Source organism: Rhamphochromis longiceps, linkage group LG12 (genome assembly GCF_057381845.1).
Source record: "Rhamphochromis longiceps isolate RC_006_pf linkage group LG12, R_longiceps_female_GT1.1, whole genome shotgun sequence".
NCBI classification, from domain to species: domain Eukaryota; kingdom Metazoa; phylum Chordata; class Actinopteri; order Cichliformes; family Cichlidae; genus Rhamphochromis; species Rhamphochromis longiceps.
Window position 1 is genome coordinate 20414908 of NC_140568.1, and position 22370 is coordinate 20437277.

The 22370-nt window shown below is 47.2% G+C and overlaps 1 protein-coding gene and 1 long non-coding RNA gene across 2 annotated transcripts; one reads left to right on the plus strand and one right to left on the minus strand.

Moving 5' to 3' along the window:
- The first annotated feature begins 1220 nt into the window (after positions 1-1220).
- LOC146657218 (general transcription factor II-I repeat domain-containing protein 2A-like) lies at positions 1221-1925 on the plus strand. The gene has a single exon (XM_085426775.1). The coding sequence runs from the start codon at positions 1221-1223 to the stop codon at positions 1923-1925; it is 705 nt and encodes a 234-aa protein (XP_085282901.1).
- A 15357-nt stretch (positions 1926-17282) lies between these two features.
- On the minus strand, positions 17283-19573 carry LOC146657219 (uncharacterized). Its single transcript, XR_014914205.1, has 3 exons — positions 18670-19573; positions 17686-17720; positions 17283-17449 (listed from the first exon to the last, which is right to left on the minus strand). It is a non-coding gene; the product is annotated as an uncharacterized LOC146657219 (long non-coding RNA).
- Between the last annotated feature and the right edge of the window lie 2797 nt (positions 19574-22370).

Here is a 22370-nt window from a genome sequence, read left to right on the forward strand (position 1 = left end):
TAACGATACAGTGAGACAAGACGTGAGCGGGAGTCACAAGAGGTAAAACAACTATGGCGCTTTCAAAAAAGAGAAAAGTAGACACCGAAAATAGAACTTTCAAGACTGAATGGACTGACGCATATATGTTCATTCTTCCGGCCGCAAGAAGCAAACCAGTGTGTCTCATATGTTTAGAAACCGTGGCACTGATTAAAAGTGGCAATGTCAAACGCCACTATGAGACAAAGCACAAAGCTTTTGAACAATCATACCCACCCAAGTCTGAACTCAGGTCCCAGAAAATTAGCAGTCTCAGAGCCCAATATGATCAGTCCACAAGGATCTTAACCAGTTCTTTCACCGCCCAACAATGTGCTCATGAATGTTCCCTCAGAGTTGCTTGGATTTTAGGTCAACACAAAAAGCCCTTTGCAGATGCAGGTGTTGTCAAAGAGTGCATGAGTGCAGTAGCAGAAACATTACTTGAGGGTAAACAAAAAGAAGAGCTTCATGACAAAATAAAGCAAATACCTATGTCAGCATCAACAGCCACAAAGAGAAGTGAATTATTAGCTCAGGATGTGCTATCCCAGCTGGAAGAAGCTATTCATAAGACACCATGTGTAGGCTTGGCTGTAGATGAGTCCACTGATGTGTCTGACAATGCTCAGCTGTTAGTTTATGTAAGGTTCTTCAACAATGATAAGAAAGAGTTCTGTGAAGACCTGCTAGGTGTAACTTCCCTTCACAGCACTACAAGAGGAGAGGATATCTACCTGGCCATTAAGGAAATGTTAACAAAGCGAGGAATAGAGCCAAACCAAGTGGTTTCAATAACCACAGATGGAGCCCCTGCTATGATGGGGAGAGAGAAAGGAGCTGTAGCAAGAATGAAAGAGGACAATCCCGAGCTAATCTCTTATCATTGCATTATTCATCAGTCAGTGTTATGCTCCACCCTGTCAGACGAGTATGCTGAGGTGATGAAAACAATGATGAAAATGATTAATTTTCTCAGGGCATCTTCTTCTTGTCAGCATCGCATGCTCAGGGAATTTCTCAGAGAAGTTGATGCACACGCTGATGATCTTCTGCTTCACAACAATGTGAGATGGCTTAGCAAAGGCAGGGCATTGGAGCGATTTTGGTCCATCAGAAGTGAAGTAGCAGCTTTCTTGGAAGAGCTGGAAAGTCAAAAAGCAACAAACTTTTCTCTCTTTTTAAATGATGGGAAAAACATGGATATTGTGGCCTTTTTGGTTGATATCACTTCACACCTGAATGAACTGAATTTGAAGCTGCAGGGCAAGGACAATTCAATTTGTGAACTGATGACAGCTGTCCGCTGCTTTCAGAGGAAACTTGAAGTGTTCAAAGAAGACCTGCAAGGAGATTATGCACACTTCCCAACAGTGAAGGAACAGGTTCAGGGACAGAGAGATGTGTCCTCTTTTGTTGACTTTGTTGATAAGCTGATTGAAAACTTCAGCAAACGTTTTGATAGCTTCAGCTTTGGACAACAGCTCACCATGTTCATAAAGAACCCATTTGCCATCACTGATGTCAGAGGGTTCTCAAAGGAAGTCACACAGCACTTCAAGTGGGCAAATGCTGGGCCTCTTCAAATGCAACTAATTGATCTCCAAGCAGATGTGGCCCTGAAAGAGCAGTTTGGAAGAACTGAACCTGCCACTTTCTGGCCCCAATTGGTCTCTGAGACAGCTTTCCCAAATCTGAGGAAAGTAGCCCTGTACATCTTGACCATGTTTGGCTCCACATACAGCTGTGAGGCAGCTTTCTCCACAATGAACATAATAAAAACTAAATATCGTTCCAGGATCACCAATGAGCACCTACACATGTGTATGAGAATGGCCCTGACACCATTCCAGCCCAGATTTAAAATCCTAGTAGAGCGAACTAAAGCTCAGTTCTCTCACTGAACAACAGAAAGTTGGGACGTGGAATATAAGGGGGAAAGAAAGAGAAACTGTAAAATTGTTAAAATGTTTTGATGTTATCTGTTGAAAATGTATTGAGACTGTTTAGTCGAGATGTAAAATGTAAAGAAAAAGGGAAACTTTTTTTTTCTGAAATTAAGCACTTTGTTTTAAGATGCACAATTTAGCCATTTTATTTATTTTCTCTAATTCATTTTAAACAGCAGCCCTATTTCTAATGTAGGCCTACTGTGTGTTTCAGTGTTAACAATAAATTTTGTTGAAATGTTTTAACTTGTATTTTCATTGATTTGACAGTCTATTGTTCATACGTTCAGATATAAATTAAAAAAAAAAAAAAAAAAGGTTGCTTCTCTATCACAATCATAACGTAAGTTAGACATTATGATGTCCCGGACCTCTGCTTGAGAAGATTTTCTCCAACTGGACCTCCTCAAATTTTAGTTTAATACCCCTGCTCTAAACGCTATTCCGTTTATTTCAATCATTAATGCTTAAACATGCAAATCATGCTTTAAACTTCTCACTGGTTCTCTAAAAAAGTCTGGGAACTTTTGGGTCATTACAAGCTTAAGTTTTACCATACCTAAATTATTAAACACACAAATAAAGTCATAGAATATTCATAAAACCATTGTTTGATGTTAAAACTCATCTTCCCCCTTTTTGACACACTCCCATGTGTCAATTCACCTGGAGCTAGAAATTAAAAGAAAAGGTTAGTGACATCATATCTCAGAAAGTATCAGAAATTCTCCTCTCGAGTATCGTTGCCCCAGTCTTGTCATCCTGTGTTAGGAAATGAAATCAGTGTAGTTATTATGTTAAATCTGTTAAACTCCTGGCTCCGCCCAGAGCCTGCATCTGCACAATTGCCTAGAAACAAAACCTGTATTAATATGAACTTCACATTTGAAACGTCGTTTTTTTTTTCGCCACTGTTTTTCCCTCACTGACCACAGCAGGGGAACCTATGTCTTGATTCAGCCATGAATCCAGCTCACCTGATTCATCACTGAGCCCAACCGTCACTGGCATCTGATAGTGCTGCACTGCATGTTTTTCCCTTGATGTCACTATTTTCAATGTGTTAAGGAGTGAATAGTGAACTTCTTTTAATGGTGTGTTTAATTAATTTGATTTAATAACTTGTGACCTTTGAGTCCCTTCCTTGCAAGAATTATGGCCAATGACGGAAATGTATGTATTACATTTAAGATTGGAAAACAATGTCAATGCCACAAACGTGAGTTGTCATATACATCTGTGAGTTAATCTGCACAACCGTGTGCACATGTGCTCTGTGCATGTACACACACAAAGAATTGACCTTCGTTCCTTAAATTTGTAGCATTGCCTCTGTGCTGCCTGATGGTGCTCAGTGGCTTTTGCTTCTTGCTTTTAAATCAGATGTCACTCTCAACATAAACACAAGCTACAGCAGCCAAGCAGTCTTAGCTGAGGAAACAAAGATACATTTCCTCATTTAATGTAAAATAGTGTGGTGATGTTATGTTATATTAGGCAGGCAGCTGCCCAAATAACACTGTGACAATCAAAAGTACAGGGAGTGCAGAATTATTAGGCAAATGAGTATTTTGTCCACATCATCCTCTTCATGCATGTTGTCTTACTCCAAGCTGTATAGGCTCGAAAGCCTACTACCAATTAAGCATATTAGGTGATGTGCATCTCTGTAATGAGAAGGGGTGTGGTCTAATGACATCAACACCCTATATCAGGTGTGCATAATTATTAGGCAACGTCCTTTCCTTTGGCAAAATGGGTCAAAAGAAGGACTTGACAGGCTGAAAGTGGCATTGGTTTTGGTGCCATAAATAGTCAAAAATAGTGAGATATCTTGCAGAGGGATGCAGCAGTCTCAAAATTGCAAAGCTTCTGAAGCGTGATCATCGAACAATCAAGCGTTTCATTCAAAATAGTCAACAGGGTCGCAAGAAGCGCGTGGAAAAACCAAAGCACAAAATAACTGCCCATGAACTGAGAAAAGTCAAGCGTGCAGCTGCCAAGATGCCACTTGCCACCAGTTTGGCCATATTTCAGAGCTGCAACATCACTGGAGTGCCCAAAAGCACAAGGTGTGCAATACTCAGAGACATGGCCAAGGTAAGAAAGGCTGAAAGACGACCACCACTGACCAAGACACACAAGCTGAAACGTCAAGACTGGGCCAAGAAATATCTCAAGACTGGTTTTTCTAAGGTTTTATGGACTGATGAAATGAGAGTGAGTCTTGATGGGCCAGATGGATGGGCCCGTGGCTGGATTGGTAAAGGGCAGAGAGCTCCAGTCTGACTCAGACACCAGTAAGGTGGAGGTGGAGTACTGGTTTGGGCTGGTATCATCAAAGATGAGCTTGTGGGGCCTTTTCGGGTTGAGGATGGAGTCAAGCTCAACTCCCAGTCCTACTGCCAGTTCCTGGAAGACACCTTCTTCAAGCAGTGGTACAGGAAGAAGTCTGCATCCTTCAAGAAAAACATGATTTTCATGCAGGACAATGCTCCATCACACGCGTCCAAGTACTCCACAGCGTGGCTGGCAAGAAAGGGTATAAAAGAAGAAAAACTAATGACATGGCCACCTTGTTCACCTGATCTGGACCCCATTGAGAACCTGTGGTCCATCATCAAATGTGAGATTTACAAGGAGGGAAAACAGTACACCTCTCTGAACAGTGTCTGGGAGGCTGTGGTTGCTACTGCACGCAATGTTGATGGTGAACAGATCAAAACACCGACAGAATCCATGGATGGCAGGCTTTCGAGTGTCCTTGCAAAGAAAGGTGGCTATATTGGTCGCTGATTTGTTTTTGTTTTGTTTTTGAATGTCAGAAATGTATATTTGTGAATGTGGAGATGTTATATTGGTTTCACTGGTAAAAATAAATAATTGAAATGGGTATATATTTGTTTTTTGTTAAGTTGCCTAATAATTATGCACAGTAATAGTCACCTGCACACACAGATATCCCCCTAAAATAGCTAAAAGTAAAAACAAACTAAAAACTACTTCCAAAAACATTCAGCTTTGATATTAATGAGTTTTTTGGGTTCATTGAGAACATGGTTGTTGTTCAATAATAACATTATTCCTCAAAAATACAACTTGCCTAATAATTCTGCACTCCCTGTATATCTATTTTGAACGCCTCAGCTGGAAAAAATTCAAAATGGTTTATAAAGTTGGCCACAGGTCTGTATGTAAATGGCAGTTAAAACATTGCTTCATATTTGGATATGTATGATGTTAGTTTCTAAAATACTAAAAAATGTGTTTATTAACAAAGTAAACTAAAAACAGACATTATTAAATTTTATACTTTTAACTACTGAATTGAACATAATATGAAATAATGTGTTTCCACTGTGGGAATGATGGATCCAATGACAAATAACTTTCAGATTAGTAAAGCTATATTTTTAATTTTTCTAGTTTTCCATTTCTATTTAGATGATTTATATTTATATTTAAAATGAACAGGATCATAACAAAATAAGACCACTGCAAGTGTAACAAAAATATGTTGAAATCAAATGGTATGTTATTTGAAATCAATATGAAACAATGACACATGCATTTTATCCAATTTTTTTATTTATTTAATTTTTCCCAATTGTCCAAATTAGTCTGTGATTTGTCTTATTGCAGAGTCCTAAACTTGATGCCAGTGAACTTATCAGCGGTTGGTTTTTAAAAAAATAAAGCCCAAAAAATCCCCTATGAGCAAGCACTTGGCGACGGTGGGGAGGAAAAACTCCCTTTTAAAGGGGAGAAACCTCCGACAGAACCAGGCTCAGGAAGGGGTGGCCATCTGTCGCTGCCGAGTGGACTTAAAATGTTCACTGTCCATCCTCCTTCTGACAGGAGCTTCCTACAGACCAGGTATGAAGGATGCCTGAGTGGACATACAAAACTCACAAGTTCCTGGCTCTCACGGCTCCTATGCAGAGGGTTAGTCGAAGACGGAGGGGCATCGCGAGGGGCGTCGGGGGACGGGGGACTGTGCCTCACTGCCCTCCCCTTCTCCAAGAAACCCGTCTTCAACCGAGTCGAGAGAGCCGGGAACTTGTGAGGTGTGCATGTCCTGGTGAGCCTCCACCTTTTATAGGTGGGTGCAGCCTCGACTGTACAGAGACAGACCAGACCAGCTGCACCACACAGACACTTCAAACCTAATCTGAGTACAAAACACACACACACACACACACACACACAGACACAAACACACACACACATTCATATTACCATTAAAAAAATAGGGTTCCTTTACAATGTCAGAAGGAGGAAGGCACTAAGGCACCGCCTTCCGCCCCTCGACGCCCTCGCGGTGCCCCCTCCTTCTGACAGGAACTTCCTACAGACCAGGTATGAAGGATGCCTGAGTGGACATACAAAACTCACAAGTTCCTGGCTCTCACGGCTCCTATGCAGAGGGTTAGTCGAAGACGGAGGGGCATCGCGAGGGGCGTCGGGGGACGGGGGACTGTGCCTCACTGCCCTCCCCTTCTCCAAGAAACCCGTCTTCAACCGAGTCGAGAGAGCCGGGAACTTGTGAGGTGTGCATGTCCTGGTGAGCCTCCACCTTTTATAGGTGGGTGCAGCCTCGACTGTACAGAGACAGACCAGACCAGCTGCACCACACAGACACTTCAAACCTAATCTGAGTACAAAACACACACACACACACACACACATTCATATTATCATTAAAAAAACTGGGTTCCTTTACAATGTCAGAAGGAGGAAGGCACTAAGGCACCGCCTTCCGCCCCTCGACGCCCTCGCGGTGCCCCCTCCTTCTGACAGGAACTTCCTACAGACCAGGTATGAAGGATGCCTGAGTGGACATACAAAACTCACAAGTTCCTGGCTCTCACGGCTCCTATGCAGAGGGTTAGTCGAAGACGGAGGGGCATCGCGAGGGGCGTCGGGGGACGGGGGACTGTGCCTCACTGCCCTCCCCTTCTCCAAGAAACCCGTCTTCAACCGAGTCGAGAGAGCCGGGAACTTGTGAGGTGTGCATGTCCTGGTGAGCCTCCACCTTTTATAGGTGGGTGCAGCCTCGACTGTACAGAGACAGACCAGACCAGCTGCACCACACAGACACTTCAAACCTAATCTGAGTACAAAACACACACACACACACAGACACACACACACACACACACACATTCATATTACCATTAAAAAAATAGGGTTCCTTTACAATGTCAGAAGGAGGAAGGCACTAAGGCACCGCCTTCCGCCCCTCGACGCCCTCGCGGTGCCCCCTCCTTCTGACAGGAACTTCCTACAGACCAGGTATGAAGGATGCCTGAGTGGACATACAAAACTCACAAGTTCCTGGCTCTCACGGCTCCTATGCAGAGGGTTAGTCGAAGACGGAGGGGCATCGCGAGGGGCGTCGGGGGACGGGGGACTGTGCCTCACTGCCCTCCCCTTCTCCAAGAAACCCGTCTTCAACAGAGTCGAGAGAGCCGGGAACTTGTGAGGTGTGCATGTCCTGGTGAGCCTCCACCTTTTATAGGTGGGTGCAGCCTCGACTGTACAGAGACAGACCAGACCAGCTGCACCACACAGACACTTCAAACCTAATCTGAGTACAAAACACACACACACACACAGACACACACACACACACACACACACATTCATATTACCATTAAAAAAATAGGGTTCCTTTACAATGTCAGAAGGAGGAAGGCACTAAGGCACCGCCTTCCGCCCCTCGACGCCCTCGCGGTGCCCCCTCCTTCTGACAGGAACTTCCTACAGACCAGGTATGAAGGATGCCTGAGTGGACATACAAAACTCACAAGTTCCTGGCTCTCACGGCTCCTATGCAGAGGGTTAGTCGAAGACGGAGGGGCATCGCGAGGGGCGTCGGGGGACGGGGGACTGTGCCTCACTGCCCTCCCCTTCTCCAAGAAACCCGTCTTCAACCGAGTCGAGAGAGCCGGGAACTTGTGAGGTGTGCATGTCCTGGTGAGCCTCCACCTTTTATAGGTGGGTGCAGCCTCGACTGTACAGAGACAGACCAGACCAGCTGCACCACACAGACACTTCAAACCTAATCTGAGTACAAAACACACACACACACACACACACACACACACACACACACACACACACACACACACATTCATATTATCATTAAAAAAATAGGGTTCCTTTACAATGTCAGAAGGAGGAAGGCACTAAGGCACCGCCTTCCGCCCCTCGACGCCCTCGCGGTGCCCCCTCCTTCTGACAGGAACTTCCTACAGACCAGGTATGAAGGATGCCTGAGTGGACATACAAAACTCACAAGTTCCTGGCTCTCACGGCTCCTATGCAGAGGGTTAGTCGAAGACGGAGGGGCGTCGGGGGACGGGGGACTGTGCCTCACTGCCCTCCCCTTCTCCAAGAAACCCGTCTTCAACAGAGTCGAGAGAGCTGGGAACTTGTGAGGTGTGCATGTCCTGGTGAGCCTCCACCTTTTATAGGTGGGTGCAGCCTCGACTGTACAGAGACAGACCAGACCAGCTGCACCACACAGACACTTCAAACCTAATCTGAGTACAAAACACACACACACACACACACACACACACACACACACACACACACACACACACACACACACACACACACATTCATATTATCATTAAAAAAACTGGGTTCCTTTACAATGTCAGAAGGAGGAAGGCACTAAGGCACCGCCTTCCGCCCCTCGACGCCCTCGCGGTGCCCCCTCCTTCTGACAGGAACTTCCTACAGACCAGGTATGAAGGATGCCTGAGTGGACATACAAAACTCACAAGTTCCTGGCTCTCACGGCTCCTATGCAGAGGGTTAGTCGAAGACGGAGGGGCATCGCGAGGGGCGTCGGGGGACGGGGGACTGTGCCTCACTGCCCTCCCCTTCTCCAAGAAACCCGTCTTCAACAGAGTCGAGAGAGCTGGGAACTTGTGAGGTGTGCATGTCCTGGTGAGCCTCCACCTTTTATAGGTGGGTGCAGCCTCGACTGTACAGAGACAGACCAGACCAGCTGCACCACACAGACACTTCAAACCTAATCTGAGTACAAAACACACACACACACACACACACACATTCATATTATCATTAAAAAAACTGGGTTCCTTTACAATGTCAGAAGGAGGAAGGCACTAAGGCACCGCCTTCCGCCCCTCGACGCCCTCGCGGTGCCCCCTCCTTCTGACAGGAACTTCCTACAGACCAGGTATGAAGGATGCCTGAGTGGACATACAAAACTCACAAGTTCCTGGCTCTCACGGCTCCTATGCAGAGGGTTAGTCGAAGACGGAGGGGCATCGCGAGGGGCGTCGGGGGACGGGGGACTGTGCCTCACTGCCCTCCCCTTCTCCAAGAAACCCGTCTTCAACAGAGTCGAGAGAGCCGGGAACTTGTGAGGTGTGCATTTCCTGGTGAGCCTCCACCTTTTATAGGTGGGTGCAGCCTCGACTGTACAGAGACAGACCAGACCAGCTGCACCACACAGACACTTCAAACCTAATCTGAGTACAAAACACACACACACACACACACACAGACACACACACACACACACACACACACACATTCATATTACCATTAAAAAAATAGGGTTCCTTTACAATGTCAGAAGGAGGAAGGCACTAAGGCACCGCCTTCCGCCCCTCGACGCCCTCGCGGTGCCCCCTCCTTCTGACAGGAACTTCCTACAGACCAGATATGAAGGATGCCTGAGTGGACATACAAAACTCACAAGTTCCTGGCTCTCACGGCTCCTATGCAGAGGGTTAGTCGAAGACGGAGGGGCATCGCGAGGGGCGTCGGGGGACGGGGGACTGTGCCTCACTGCCCTCCCCTTCTCCAAGAAACCCGTCTTCAACAGAGTCGAGAGAGCCGGGAACTTGTGAGGTGTGCATGTCCTGGTGAGCCTCCACCTTTTATAGGTGGGTGCAGCCTCGACTGTACAGAGACAGACCAGACCAGCTGCACCACACAGACACTTCAAACCTAATCTGAGTACAAAACACACACACACACACAGACACACACACACACACACACACACATTCATATTACCATTAAAAAAATAGGGTTCCTTTACAATGTCAGAAGGAGGAAGGCACTAAGGCACCGCCTTCCGCCCCTCGACGCCCTCGCGGTGCCCCCTCCTTCTGACAGGAACTTCCTACAGACCAGGTATGAAGGATGCCTGAGTGGACATACAAAACTCACAAGTTCCTGGCTCTCACGGCTCCTATGCAGAGGGTTAGTCGAAGACGGAGGGGCATCGCGAGGGGCGTCGGGGGACGGGGGACTGTGCCTCACTGCCCTCCCCTTCTCCAAGAAACCCGTCTTCAACCGAGTCGAGAGAGCCGGGAACTTGTGAGGTGTGCATGTCCTGGTGAGCCTCCACCTTTTATAGGTGGGTGCAGCCTCGACTGTACAGAGACAGACCAGACCAGCTGCACCACACAGACACTTCAAACCTAATCTGAGTACAAAACACACACACACACACACACACACACAGACACAAACACACACACACATTCATATTACCATTAAAAAAATAGGGTTCCTTTACAATGTCAGAAGGAGGAAGGCACTAAGGCACCGCCTTCCGCCCCTCGACGCCCTCGCGGTGCCCCCTCCTTCTGACAGGAACTTCCTACAGACCAGGTATGAAGGATGCCTGAGTGGACATACAAAACTCACAAGTTCCTGGCTCTCACGGCTCCTATGCAGAGGGTTAGTCGAAGACGGAGGGGCATCGCGAGGGGCGTCGGGGGACGGGGGACTGTGCCTCACTGCCCTCCCCTTCTCCAAGAAACCCGTCTTCAACCGAGTCGAGAGAGCCGGGAACTTGTGAGGTGTGCATGTCCTGGTGAGCCTCCACCTTTTATAGGTGGGTGCAGCCTCGACTGTACAGAGACAGACCAGACCAGCTGCACCACACAGACACTTCAAACCTAATCTGAGTACAAAACACACACACACACACACACACATTCATATTATCATTAAAAAAACTGGGTTCCTTTACAATGTCAGAAGGAGGAAGGCACTAAGGCACCGCCTTCCGCCCCTCGACGCCCTCGCGGTGCCCCCTCCTTCTGACAGGAACTTCCTACAGACCAGGTATGAAGGATGCCTGAGTGGACATACAAAACTCACAAGTTCCTGGCTCTCACGGCTCCTATGCAGAGGGTTAGTCGAAGACGGAGGGGCATCGCGAGGGGCGTCGGGGGACGGGGGACTGTGCCTCACTGCCCTCCCCTTCTCCAAGAAACCCGTCTTCAACCGAGTCGAGAGAGCCGGGAACTTGTGAGGTGTGCATGTCCTGGTGAGCCTCCACCTTTTATAGGTGGGTGCAGCCTCGACTGTACAGAGACAGACCAGACCAGCTGCACCACACAGACACTTCAAACCTAATCTGAGTACAAAACACACACACACACACAGACACACACACACACACACACACACATTCATATTACCATTAAAAAAATAGGGTTCCTTTACAATGTCAGAAGGAGGAAGGCACTAAGGCACCGCCTTCCGCCCCTCGACGCCCTCGCGGTGCCCCCTCCTTCTGACAGGAACTTCCTACAGACCAGGTATGAAGGATGCCTGAGTGGACATACAAAACTCACAAGTTCCTGGCTCTCACGGCTCCTATGCAGAGGGTTAGTCGAAGACGGAGGGGCATCGCGAGGGGCGTCGGGGGACGGGGGACTGTGCCTCACTGCCCTCCCCTTCTCCAAGAAACCCGTCTTCAACCGAGTCGAGAGAGCCGGGAACTTGTGAGGTGTGCATGTCCTGGTGAGCCTCCACCTTTTATAGGTGGGTGCAGCCTCGACTGTACAGAGACAGACCAGACCAGCTGCACCACACAGACACTTCAAACCTAATCTGAGTACAAAACACACACACACACACACACACAGACACACACACACACACACACACACACACATTCATATTACCATTAAAAAAATAGGGTTCCTTTACAATGTCAGAAGGAGGAAGGCACTAAGGCACCGCCTTCCGCCCCTCGACGCCCTCGCGGTGCCCCCTCCTTCTGACAGGAACTTCCTACAGACCAGATATGAAGGATGCCTGAGTGGACATACAAAACTCACAAGTTCCTGGCTCTCACGGCTCCTATGCAGAGGGTTAGTCGAAGACGGAGGGGCATCGCGAGGGGCGTCGGGGGACGGGGGACTGTGCCTCACTGCCCTCCCCTTCTCCAAGAAACCCGTCTTCAACAGAGTCGAGAGAGCCGGGAACTTGTGAGGTGTGCATGTCCTGGTGAGCCTCCACCTTTTATAGGTGGGTGCAGCCTCGACTGTACAGAGACAGACCAGACCAGCTGCACCACACAGACACTTCAAACCTAATCTGAGTACAAAACACACACACACACACACACACACACACACACACACACACACACACACACACCTTACCATTAAAAAAAAATAGGGTTCCTTTACAATGTCAGAAGGAGGAAGGCACTAAGGCACCGCCTTCCGCCCCTCGACGCCCTCGCGGTGCCCCCTCCTTCTGACAGGAACTTCCTACAGACCAGGTATGAAGGATGCCTGAGTGGACATACAAAACTCACAAGTTCCTGGCTCTCACGGCTCCTATGCAGAGGGTTAGTCGAAGACGGAGGGGCATCGCGAGGGGCGTCGGGGGACGGGGGATTGTGCCTCACTGCCCTCCCCTTCTCCAAGAAACCCGTCTTCAACAGAGTCGAGAGAGCCGGGAACTTGTGAGGTGTGCATGTCCTGGCGAGCCTCCACCTTTTATAGGTGGGTGCAGCCTCGACTGTACAGAGACAGACCAGACCAGCTGCACCACACAGACACTTCAAACCTAATATGAGGACAAAAAACACATACATACACACAGACACACACACACACACACACACACAGACACAAACATCTTACCATTAAAAAAATAGGGTTCCTTTACAATGTCAGAAGGAGGAAGGCACTAAGGCACCGCCTTCCGCCCCTCGACGCCCTCGCGGTGCCCCCTCCTTCTGACAGGAACTTCCTACAGACCAGGTATGAAGGATGCCTGAGTGGACATACAAAACTCACAAGTTCCTGGCTCTCACGGCTCCTATGCAGAGGGTTAGTCGAAGACGGAGGGGCATCGCGAGGGGCGTCGGGGGACGGGGGACTGTGCCTCACTGCCCTCCCCTTCTCCAAGAAACCCGTCTTCAACAGAGTCGAGAGAGCCGGGAACTTGTGAGGTGTGCATGTCCTGGTGAGCCTCCACCTTTTATAGGTGGGTGCAGCCTCGACTGTACAGAGACAGACCAGACCAGCTGCACCACACAGACACTTCAAACCTAATCTGAGTACAAAACACACACACACACACACACACACACACACACACACACACACACACACCTTACCATTAAAAAAAATAGGGTTCCTTTACAATGTCAGAAGGAGGAAGGCACTAAGGCACCGCCTTCCGCCCCTCGACGCCCTCGCGGTGCCCCCTCCTTCTGACAGGAACTTCCTACAGACCAGGTATGAAGGATGCCTGAGTGGACATACAAAACTCACAAGTTCCTGGCTCTCACGGCTCCTATGCAGAGGGTTAGTCGAAGACGGAGGGGCATCGCGAGGGGCGTCGGGGGACGGGGGACTGGGGACTGTGCCTCACTGCCCTCCCCTTCTCCAAGAAACCCGTCTTCAACAGAGTCGAGAGAGCCGGGAACTTGTGAGGTGTGCATGTCCTGGCGAGCCTCCACCTTTTATAGGTGGGTGCAGCCTCGACTGTACAGAGACAGACCAGACCAGCTGCACCACACAGACACTTCAAACCTAATCTGAGGACAAAAAACACATACATACATACATACACACAGACACACACACACACACACACACACACACACATACACACACACACACACACACAGACACACACAGACACACACAGACACACACAGACACACACATCTCACCATTAAAAAAAATAGGGTTCCTTTACAATGTCAGAAGGAGGAAGGCACTAAGGCACCGCCTTCCGCCCCTCGACGCCCTCGCGGTGCCCCCTCCTTCTGACAGGAACTTCCTACAGACCAGGTATGAAGGATGCCTGAGTGGACATACAAAACTCACAAGTTCCTGGCTCTCACGGCTCCTATGCAGAGGGTTAGTCGAAGACGGAGGGGCATCGCGAGGGGCGTCGGGGGACGGGGGACTGTGCCTCACTGCCCTCCCCTTCTCCAAGAAATCCGTCTTCAACAGAGTCGAGAGAGCCGGGAACTTGTGAGGTGTGCATGTCCTGGTGAGCCTCCACCTTTTATAGGTGGGTGCAGCCTCGACTGTACAGAGACAGACCAGACCAGCTGCACCACACAGACACTTCAAACCTAATCTGAGTACAAAACACACACACACACACACACACACACCTTACCATTAAAAAAATAGGGTTCCTTTACAATGTCAGAAGGAGGAAGGCACTAAGGCACCGCCTTCCGCCCCTCGACGCCCTCGCGGTGCCCCCTCCTTCTGACAGGAACTTCCTACAGACCAGGTATGAAGGATGCCTGAGTGGACATACAAAACTCACAAGTTCCTGGCTCTCACGGCTCCTATGCAGAGGGTTAGTCGAAGACGGAGGGGCATCGCGAGGGGCGTCGGGGGACGGGGGATTGTGCCTCACTGCCCTCCCCTTCTCCAAGAAACCCGTCTTCAACAGAGTCGAGAGAGCCGGGAACTTGTGAGGTGTGCATGTCCTGGTGAGCCTCCACCTTTTATAGGTGGGTGCAGCCTCGACTGTACAGAGACAGACCAGACCAGCTGCACCACACAGACACTTCAAACCTAATCTGAGTACAAAACACACACACACACACCTTACCATTAAAAAAATAGGGTTCCTTTACAATGTCAGAAGGAGGAAGGCACTAAGGCACCGCCTTCCGCCCCTCGACGCCCTCGCGGTGCCCCCTCCTTCTGACAGGAACTTCCTACAGACCAGGTATGAAGGATGCCTGAGTGGACATACAAAACTCACAAGTTCCTGGCTCTCACGGCTCCTATGCAGAGGGTTAGTCGAAGACGGAGGGGCATCGCGAGGGGCGTCGGGGGACGGGGGATTGTGCCTCACTGCCCTCCCCTTCTCCAAGAAACCCGTCTTCAACAGAGTCGAGAGAGCCGGGAACTTGTGAGGTGTGCATGTCCTGGTGAGCCTCCACCTTTTATAGGTGGGTGCAGCCTCGACTGTACAGAGACAGACCAGACCAGCTGCACCACACAGACACTTCAAACCTAATCTGAGTACAAAACACACACACACACACACACACACACCTTACCATTAAAAAAAATAGGGTTCCTTTACAATGTCAGAAGGAGGAAGGCACTAAGGCACCGCCTTCCGCCCCTCGACGCCCTCGCGGTGCCCCCTCCTTCTGACAGGAACTTCCTACAGACCAGGTATGAAGGATGCCTGAGTGGACATACAAAACTCACAAGTTCCTGGCTCTCACGGCTCCTATGCAGAGGGTTAGTCGAAGACGGAGGGGCATCGCGAGGGGCGTCGGGGGACGGGGGACTGTGCCTCACTGCCCTCCCCTTCTCCAAGAAACCCGTCTTCAACAGAGTCGAGAGAGCCGGGAACTTGTGAGGTGTGCATGTCCTGGAGAGCCTCCACCTTTTATAGGTGGGTGCAGCCTCGACTGTACAGAGACAGACCAGACCAGCTGCACCACACAGACACTTCAAACCTAATCTGAGTACAAAAAACACATACATACATACAGACACAGACACACACACACACACACACACACACACACACACACACACACACACACACACACACACTCATATTACCATTAAAAAAACTGGGTTCCTTTACAATGTCAGAAGGAGGAAGGCACTAAGGCACCGCCTTCCGCCCCTCGACGCCCTCGCGGTGCCCCCTCCTTCTGACAGGAACTTCCTACAGACCAGGTATGAAGGATGCCTGAGTGGACATACAAAACTCACAAGTTCCTGGCTCTCACGGCTCCTATGCAGAGGGTTAGTCGAAGACGGAGGGGCATCGCGAGGGGCGTCGGGGGACGGGGGATTGTGCCTCACTGCCCTCCCCTTCTCCAAGAAACCCGTCTTCAACAGAGTCGAGAGAGCCGGGAACTTGTGAGGTGTGCATGTCCTGGTGAGCCTCCACCTTTTATAGGTGGGTGCAGCCTCGACTGTACAGAGACAGACCAGACCAGCTGCACCACACAGACACTTCAAACCTAATCTGAGTACAAAACACACACACACACACACACACACACACACACACACACACACACACACACACACACCTTACCATTAAAAAAATAGGGTTCCTTTACAATGTCAGAAGGAGGAAGGCACTAAGGCACCGCCTTCCGCCCCTCGACGCCCTCGCGGTGCCCCCTCCTTCTGACAGGAACTTCCTACAGACCAGGTATGAAGGATGCCTGAGTGGACATACAAAACTCACAAGTTCCTGGCTCTCACAGCTCCTATGCAGAGGGTTAGTCGAAGACGGAGGGGCATCGCGAGGGGCGTCGGGGGACGGGGGACTGTGCCTCACTGCCCTCCCCTTCTCCAAGAAACCCGTCTTCAACAGAGTCGAGAGAGCCGGGAACTTGTGAGGTGTGCATGTCCTGGTGAGCCTCCACCTTTTATAGGTGGGTGCAGCCTCGACTGTACAGAGACAGACCAGACCAGCTGCACCACACAGACACTTCAAACCTAATATGAGGACAAAAAACACATACATACATACACACAGACACAGACACACACACACACACACACAGACACAAACATCTTACCATTAAAAAAAAATAGGGTTCCTTTACAATGTCAGAAGGAGGAAGGCACTAAGGCACCGCCTTCCGCCCCTCGACGCCCTCGCGGTGCCCCCTCCTTCTGACAGGAACTTCCTACAGACCAGGTATGAAGGATGCCTGAGTGGACATACAAAACTCACAAGTTCCTGGCTCTCACGGCTCCTATGCAGAGGGTTAGTCGAAGACGGAGGGGCATCGCGAGGGGCGTCGGGGGACGGGGGATTGTGCCTCACTGCCCTCCCCTTCTCCAAGAAACCCGTCTTCAACAGAGTCGAGAGAGCCGGGAACTTGTGAGGTGTGCATGTCCTGGTGTGGTGAGCCTCCACCTTTTATAGGTGGGTGCAGCCTCGACTGTACAGAGACAGACCAGACCAGCTGCACCACACAGACACTTCAAACCTAATCTGAGTACAACACACACACACACACACACACACACACACACACACACACACACACACACACACACACACACACACACACACACACGAAGCGCTGCCTGAGGAAAGCGGGGAGGATCATCAAGGACTCCAGTCACCCCAGCCATAAACTGTTCCGACTACTTCCCACAGGAAGGAGGTTCTGCAGCATCCGGTCCCGTACCAGCAGACTGAGAGACAGATTTTTCCATCAGGCCATCAGACTGCTGAACACTTCATAGACACCTCAGCTTCACAACTGGAACTTCAACATTAATTTCACTCACATGTACTGTACCAATGTACCTGCACATGTGATGTGACAATAAAAGTGATTTGATTTGATTTGACATGTATATTCAAACCTCAAGGACAAAAACCAGAGGACAAAAACTACAAGAACAATATAAATATGGAGAAAACTAACCTTAGAAACATGCAGGGTGACCGGAGACAGCAGCACTGCAGACATGAGGACAGGCAGACAGTTAAGGCTGTGTGAGAGTCAAGTTCACTCCTATATATGACCTCCTATCGCAGAATGCGTTACTGTGACAACGCAGGCTTTGTGCTTTGAAGTGTGGTGATTGGTGACGTCATTGGAACGGCCTGTGATCTTACGTCACACTAGCCCGGATCAATTTGAAAAAGGCGTTTTTGTCTGAAAATGCTCGTGTCCAAACTACCGTTTTCACAGAGTTGTGTGTCCACATTGAAACGGCCGAAAACGCTTACGTTCCAGTACTGCGCATGCGTGAAACGCAAGGTGACTGGACCTGCCTCATTTCTGTCTGCCGTTTATTTACTTTCCGGCTCTTTGAAACGTGCAGGAAAATGAAAAGGAAAAGCGACGAGTTTTTTTAAATGGACTAACAATGAGGTGGAGTTGTTGCTGCAAGTAATACAAAAGTACAAAGTTGCAAAAGCGATTGAGAATTAAAGAATTTGAAGAAAAGCTATCTGCTATCTTTGTGTTTTGCAGCAGAGAAAAAATATAGTTTATGTCAATAAAGCCTTTGATCCGGAGAAGAAAAGGATGTCAGGAGGGGACCTGGATCTGTGTGTTTACGCCTGCGTGTTCTGACGCCATGACATCTTGAAGATGCCGTTACCACAGAAACTGATTTTTGGGCATTTTACAAATTTTAGTCCATTAAGCTATTTTTAACCATTTCATTTTAAAGAAAAGTGTCAAATTTGAAGCCTTCAAATCAAAGTAACACCTTTTTTCATATTCATACACCAGTCGTTAATAATTTCTACACCTCTCCCGGAAAATTTAAAACATACAAACAATTTACGGGAAACAATCTTGGAATACACATATTTGATCACGTTAGAACTTGATATTCACACTGGAACTTGTTAAATTATTACAGTAATTTACATTTAAAGAAATTTTCAAACGTACCTGCAGCGAAGTCCAGGTGACAGTCGGGGAGTCCGGGTCCACGGCGAGCCATCTTCAAACTTGAAAAACAAAAACAAGTACAAACGATCCACAGATGAAGTACTTGTTGTGCTCTCAAATTAAATCCGCTTTTAGTAAAATGTTTTGCAAAACTTAGCTTTCCACAGGCTGAGGTTGGAGCAGGTCGAAACAAGTCCACGAGCAAGTGTAAACAGACGTTTGGAACCTTGTGCAGCATTTAAATACCCTCGGCGACCATGGTTACGGTTGTCAACGTGTACACGTGCACGTGATAGAACTATCCGATTGTTCAGTCTGACGTCACTAGCCGTGTCTGGGTCTAAACTCCGCTGCAGGTCCATATATCAAACGATCACTATGGCATTACTGAGAGTTGAAAAACTGTCTAAAGTCTTTCATCTTTAATAAAATGATCAGCGTTCTGCTCTACCAGGTGTAACAATTGAGTTTAACATCCAGGCATCCATGAAAACGGAATTTATGACATTTAACGGAGTTAGAAGTTAGCAGGGAGTTAGCTCGCTAGCTTCTATCTAAATACAATATAACATGTCCTGACTGCGGGGTTTTGAAAACAAGTTAAAACGTACAGCTCTGCTATCACTTCCAACATAAATGAAGACAGAAAACTAAACAGCAGTGACGTTTGTCGCGCGGGAGCCTGGGATTGTTTAGCTAAACGGCCTAAACCGTTTCCCATTCATTCTCTATGGTAGTGCTAAACCACTACGGATGTAATATATTTTTGGCCACTACGGTCTTCCGGCGCTGTAACGAGTTTGAGATGCGGCGGCACTTTTAAAAAATCTCCTCTTTTACGTTTCGGGAGAGAAAACAAGTAACTCAACGCTCGCAACACATCCCAACGCTCCTCATTCATTGATCAAAGGTAAGAAACGTCGTTTGAAATAACAGTAAACCAAACAGAATACATTTACAGGTGTATATTACAGGTAATAGGCGTGTTGCGATTGCATTTACGAAGCATCCATCGCTCAGTTAAAGACGGTGGGAGTTTATCTGCTGTTGTAAAGTGGCACGGTAAAAAATGAATGAACGTGATCCTTAAATAAATTACGTGTTTCATTGACGTGTTTTGCCATTAAATAAACTTTGTAGGTTTCCGACTGCTGTGACACTGACATTACTATAATGTGGTACAATTAAATAACCAATAAGTGTCTTGTTATGAGATGACATGCTAAATGACTGAACCTGCTTTAAAAGAAAATGTATTGCTTTCATGTTGTAATGGTCAGTCACCTTATCAATGCGAAAATCTGTTTTGATATCTCTAACATGAGCAATGCCCACTCGTGTATGAATAAACACGATAGCTTAAATACATATATGTTGTTAATCTACCAGCAATTCTTATGTGCCATGACTACTAAGCAGTTACCACAAATTTTGCAGATATGCCAATAATCATTCAACCATGAAAGGTTTTTATTTACAGACAGAACAGTTTGTTATACCTGGAGGAAAAAACACTTTTATCCCAAATGTTGTCAATGTTCTTTCAAATTGAGTCTCGTTATTGTTCTCCTGTATCCTGCTGTGTAAACCCAGCAGCAAGATTATAACCTGAAATGTCTTTGTTTGTGTTTGGAATCAATTTTGTTTAATATAATTGTTTATTTTTTCACTGCTTGTCAAGATGCAGAAGAAAGTTGCGCCATATCCAGGGAAAATCTCTGTGGTTGTTCCGCAAGGGGCCACTTGGATACCTTCTCCAGGACCCGTCAAAAGAAGCTCGACGGATTAAAAATGACCCCAAACTGCAGGACAAGTCTGCACCTGTGAGGGATGATGTTGTACATCAGAATGCTCTGACTGTCATCTATCAGAGAGGAGGGGATGAGTCTGACATGAAGGAAGTGCAGGGAGAGTACATTCTGCAGTTTGGAAAGTATAAAGGGAAATCTTTCCGGTGGCTTCTGGGGAATGATGTCGGGTACACCATGTACCTGATCAAAGATCTCCAGAAGGAAGAGGCTGCAGGGACCTCTGTGGAAGAAGGGCATGGCAAGGAGAGCTTGCATTCATTTGTACAGTATGCCCTCAGCTTTACAGAGATAAAGACTCTTCTGAACTGCAAGACCAGCAGAGTGAGTGTTGCTGCAGAAGCCTCTGAGGATGATCAGCTGGTTGGCTTTGGCTCACGAGCCAAGAGCACCTGGAAGGAGATTCAGGAGTCTCCTTTCTACGAGGCAGAGAGACAAAGATGGGTGGAAGAAAAGAGGAAATAGGGGAGAAACTGTTGATATTGTACATAAGATAGTTTTGTTCTACTTTTGTAATGTTTATTTTGTTTATATAAATAAAAACTGATTGTAAATATAAAAATGTGAATAAATTGTGTTCTGTAAAAATAGCAGCACAGCTCTCTTCTTTATAACCTCTTAGAGTTCACCTGTATGTTTATATACCTGTGTGTGCTCACCATCAGGTAATCAGTTTTAAAAAGCTATGAGTGCAGCCCTGAAAGCTTACATATTATTTCTAAATCACTTCATGTAATGATAACAAGCCATCCTTTCTCTAGTGGGGTCTCACAGCTTTTATCTTTATAATCTTTCTGGTTGATTTGTAATATTAGAAACATGACTGCTGTCTTTTATCTGTGTGACTATACAGCCTGTTTCAGACATGACAACCAGACAGTGTCTGAAGTTATCTTTAATACATGCAACACAGCTGGAGATAGTCCAGACACTTTCTCACTTCTGATGATAATATTTTTGGTTTAGGTATTGTTGCTTTCTGGCTTGAAGCTTATCTACAAAAGCAGTTCAATAAGGAGAGATCATGTGGAAAAACCGAACATGATTTATTGAGATACAGAAATAAATGTAACTGTTAGGCAGTTAGACTCCAATGACCCATCATAGCAGAAGAAATCTCAGCAGTGACAGGATTTTGCATAAGCCACACCCCAGAGTCAAAATGCTGGTAGTGATGAAGATGGAGGCTGGGACAGGGTTCTGAGTGACCACGGTGAGGAGGAGAAAGGAGAGGAGGCGGGCTGCATAGCTGAGGATCTGAAACACAGAATGGTAGAAGCAGAAGAGCAACAGATTTAAAGCATGCAGAGTGGAGGCTGGCAAGAGCATGACTGGAATAAAGTAATGATGTCAGTACTGAGTTTGTGCTGGAAAATGAATAGATATAAACTAACAGCCACCAGGAAGCAGACAGATGACTTATTACAGACATGCCTTGTTTAAATTATGTATAAGCATCATTTTCTATGTCATCAGAATGTATCTGTATTATAGTTTTAGCTTTAGTCTTTTTATTAAAAGTTGGATGTCTGCATAATTGTAGACTATATGTCTGGTATGTATCATCTCAAGACTGTCATGATACAGTCTGAGTTATGACAGTATAGGTACGTAATGCAGAAAAATTGCTCCACAGGCCATAACACTATATAATCTAAATAAAATGATAATGAAATAAAAATTAAAAGCAAAGTGAAAAATAAATGTTATCCACAATAAGTAAATTGAAAATGGTGTTTAACTTTTGATAATGTAACACAACCTTTGTCCCAACCAGGACTCGAACCCGCGCTCAGACAGTTCAGTGTAAAAAAAACCCCATTTTTTTCCAATGCCCGAAAAGCTGCGATTTGATTGGCTGTTTCTCCGTTACACCTATACGCGAGGAGAACA